Source organism: Salarias fasciatus, chromosome 11, assembly GCF_902148845.1.
Source record: "Salarias fasciatus chromosome 11, fSalaFa1.1, whole genome shotgun sequence".
NCBI classification, from domain to species: Eukaryota; Metazoa; Chordata; class Actinopteri; order Blenniiformes; family Blenniidae; genus Salarias; species Salarias fasciatus.
In genome coordinates this window covers 5429571-5432984 of record NC_043755.1, presented here as the reverse complement: position 1 = coordinate 5432984, position 3414 = coordinate 5429571, and the positions used below count along the sequence as shown (strand labels likewise).

The 3414-nt window shown below is 51.0% G+C and overlaps 1 protein-coding gene across 1 annotated transcript; it reads left to right on the top strand.

Moving 5' to 3' along the window:
• The first annotated feature begins 981 nt into the window (after positions 1-981).
• Positions 982-2109, top strand: uts2r3 (urotensin-2 receptor 3). Its single transcript, XM_030103776.1, has one exon. The coding sequence runs from the start codon at positions 982-984 to the stop codon at positions 2107-2109; it is 1128 nt and encodes a 375-aa protein (XP_029959636.1).
• The last annotated feature ends 1305 nt before the right edge of the window (positions 2110-3414 follow it).

The window sequence follows — 3414 nt, the reverse complement described above, 5'->3', positions numbered from 1 at the left end:
GATGAGGGAATAGATTTTTGAAGCGTTTTTACGCACCATGCGTATTTGGCCAAACGGGCTGCGGTGTCTCGCGCTGTGCGTCGTACAATCCGTCCGGAGGATGAAGGTGTTCGGGAAACGGCCCAGTAGCCGAGGCCTCGTCTTTGAATTTAGCCCGGGTGTTATTTAAAGGGCTCTCCGGTACCGCGTGCAGACGCGGAGCTCCGCGGGGGACCGGCGGCTCCTGCACAGTTCAACAGTGGCGCTTAACCCCGGTGCCGGCCGGGTCACCATGTGTCACACATACCGCTGTTGCACGGCACCCCGGCGTCCGCTTTGATGTCACTGCAGATTGCATTTCACCAGAAGAAGGAAAAAAAAAAAGTTATGTTTCTCTGAAATTCGCATCCAAAGCACGCGGTGCGCAAAAACGCGTCACATAAACGAGGTCATCCAAAAAAAAAATAATAATAAAAATAAAAATTACAGCTTTCACACTTTAAAGCAACACTCGTTTCCCCATGTTCCACTTAGCCTAATTGTTGCTCAACTGTTGACCTGAGCAGGGAGGGTTCCCTCCAGATTTACAGTCTTCATTTGAGCCCCCCTCTCTGAAAATCCAATTATTTTACTAAAACCATAACAGCCTCGCCTGCTCCCCGTGAAACTATAAAACCAGAATGCTGCGCCAAGCGGAGCGGGTTTCTACTGAAACATAAACCACTGTGCTTCTGCTGACACTTTAATTCCCACAAGTTTAAAGGTTTTTATTTACTCTTGCTTTAAATGTGTAAATCACACTGCGGCACCTGCGGAGAGTCAAAGCAGTCCTGTCATTTTTAAACCAGAGTGTAATATTTCTTTGTTTTGTTGTCTTCTTCACCTTGTTTCTACTTTTTTTCCCCCCCATCCCTCCTTTCTTTAACTCAGCATTTGTCTAATGTTCCAAAATTTACTGGCTGTTTTCCTTCTAACACACAAACCCTTCTAAAACCTCACACCATGGACCCCCTGGGTTCTGTGCCTCCACCTTCTCCGTACACTCTCCCCATCTTCCCCAACTTCTCGGTGCCTTCCTCCTCTCCGTCCATCTCTCCTTCCCCCAGCTTTGCGTCCACGGCCCTCTTCTGCTCGCTGCTCTCTCTCCTGTCCCTGCTGGGCATCACGGGGAACCTTTACACCCTGGGCCTCCTGCTGAGGCGCAGGCGAGGCAGGCGGAGGAGCGGCGCCTGCTGCTTCTCCAGATTCCCTCTGCCGTCCTGCCTTGCCAACTCCCCTTCCCCCACGTCCTCCCCCACCTCCTCCAACTCCACCTCCCTTCACCTCCAGGTGCTGAGCCTGGCTCTGGCCGACCTGCTCTACCTCTTCACGGCCCCCTTCATCGTGTACGACAGCCTGGCGTCCGGCTGGGCCTTCGGCGAGCTGGGCTGCCGCCTCCTGCTGAGCCTGGACCTCCTCACCATGCACGCCTCCATCTTCACCCTCACCGCCATGAGTCTGGACCGCTACCGGGCTGTGGCCCGCCCCCTGCACACGTCCTCCTCCAACTCGTCGGGCCTGCTGCGGGTGGGCCTGGCCTGGGGGCTCGCCGTGGCTCTCAGCCTCCCCATGATGATCACGCTGCACCTGGAGGACGGCGAGGACCAGGAGGGCCAGCTGTGCGTCCCGGCGTGGGACGAGCAGAGCTCCAAGGCCTACCTGAGCGTGCTGTTCTGCACCAGCATCCTGGGCCCCGGGCTGGCCATCGGAGCGCTTTACGCCACCCTGGGCCGGCTTTACTGGGTGTCGCAGACCCGCCCGCCCTGGGCCGGCGGGGGCGGCAGCGCCTGCCCCGCTCGAGCCCCCAGACCCAAAGTCCTGCTCCTCATCCTGGGCATCGTCCTGGCCTTTTGGGCCTGCTTCCTGCCTTTCTGGGTCTGGCAGCTGCTGCCTCTCTACCAGCCCGACATGCTGCGGACGTTGCCGGTGAGCACGCAGGTGACCGTCAACCGCATCCTGACGGGGCTCACGTATGGAAACTCCTGCGTGAACCCGTTTTTCTACACACTGTTGACTGGAAAGAGAAAACGTAACCGGCAGGCGCCGACGTCGGCGAATCCGCTCTGCCGCAAGAGCAGCCCACCGCAGTAGTGTCCGTTCCTCTCCAGCAGCAAAAACAACACTGTTATGTAAATTCAGCAGTATGCACACGTGTGTGAACGGTACCGTTAATGCTTCCTGAAGCCCATAATAAGCACCAAAGACCATTGGCTAAGCCTTAGCCTGCAGAGCAATACAATGCAAACGAGCACTTTGTACAAAAGCTTTATGAAAGGACAAGATTTCCTTAGGAAGGGAGTTAGAGTTAGAGTTTTATCAGAGCATATTGACAATCTCTGCAAGATATTCCACCTAATGAGGGCTAATAGGTCTGTAAGATAGAGCAAACTTTGATAAATCCTTTAAAATGACATGTGGCAAGTTTACATGATAATCATTTGATTTTAAATATATGTTTTTGTTTGTTTATCTCTTCTGTATTTGTTTTTTTTTTTTTTTTTAATCACACAGGAAATAGTTTTTCGTCCAAGAATGGAGGAGTGTGGTAGCAGTAACTTAGGGCACAGCTTCATGCCAAACGTTGTTAACCTGCCAGCATTACCAGTCAAACTGTGATGCACGTCTGTTTTCTGAGAACGATCAAAGAAAGTTTGTTTCTGAGCGACTGCTTGTGCCTGGTCGAGACCGCGTTGAGACATTGTTGATATAAATAATTTATTCAAGAGGGTCAACAGTCTTTTTTTTCCTTTCCATTAACTTTGACATATCTAAAAAACAAAATAAAATAAATCATCATCTTAAAATGCATGTTGAGTTTGAAACTGTACTCATGATGGATCATGCAGTTCTTCGCATGGCTTCAGTTGGTGCCGACTGTAACGGATGTTCATAATATTACATAATATATAGTCTTGAATAAAGAGTTTGCTTTCTGTAAGTCACTGTGTGAGTGGATCTTTAACTGCAGATGAAAGGAGACCTCTTTTATAAAATATAAAACAACCAATAATAACTCTCATGGTATCTATGGAAAAGGACAATGTACGGCACGATGCAGGCAGAAGGGCTTCAGTTACACTCGTGCTTTTATTTGTGTCTGTGTCAGCATGGCGGAGAGTCTGGAGGGTCTTTCCCGTCCGCAGCAGATCGTCTCTGTCTGCCTGGCTCAAAGGCCTCACTGTACTGAGCTGTAAACCCCGCTGCTCTTTGACGCAGATGAGCAAATATTGTTGTTCGACGGAGAGGAGTAAAGATGGGGCTGGGATGACAGGGCGACCTGTCAGAAACACAGAGCTTTCGGGACGGATGTCGAATCTGAAGAATTTGAGGTTTTGAGATACCCACGATGCAGCTAGGCGACCGCCTGGTTTAATTCTGGCAGGGGAGATACGGTGC

Excerpts from the sequence above, each read along its gene's own strand:
- uts2r3 (XM_030103776.1), top strand. The coding sequence starts at position 982 with ATGGACCCCCTGGGTTCTGTGCCTCCACCTTCTCCGTACACTCTCCCC.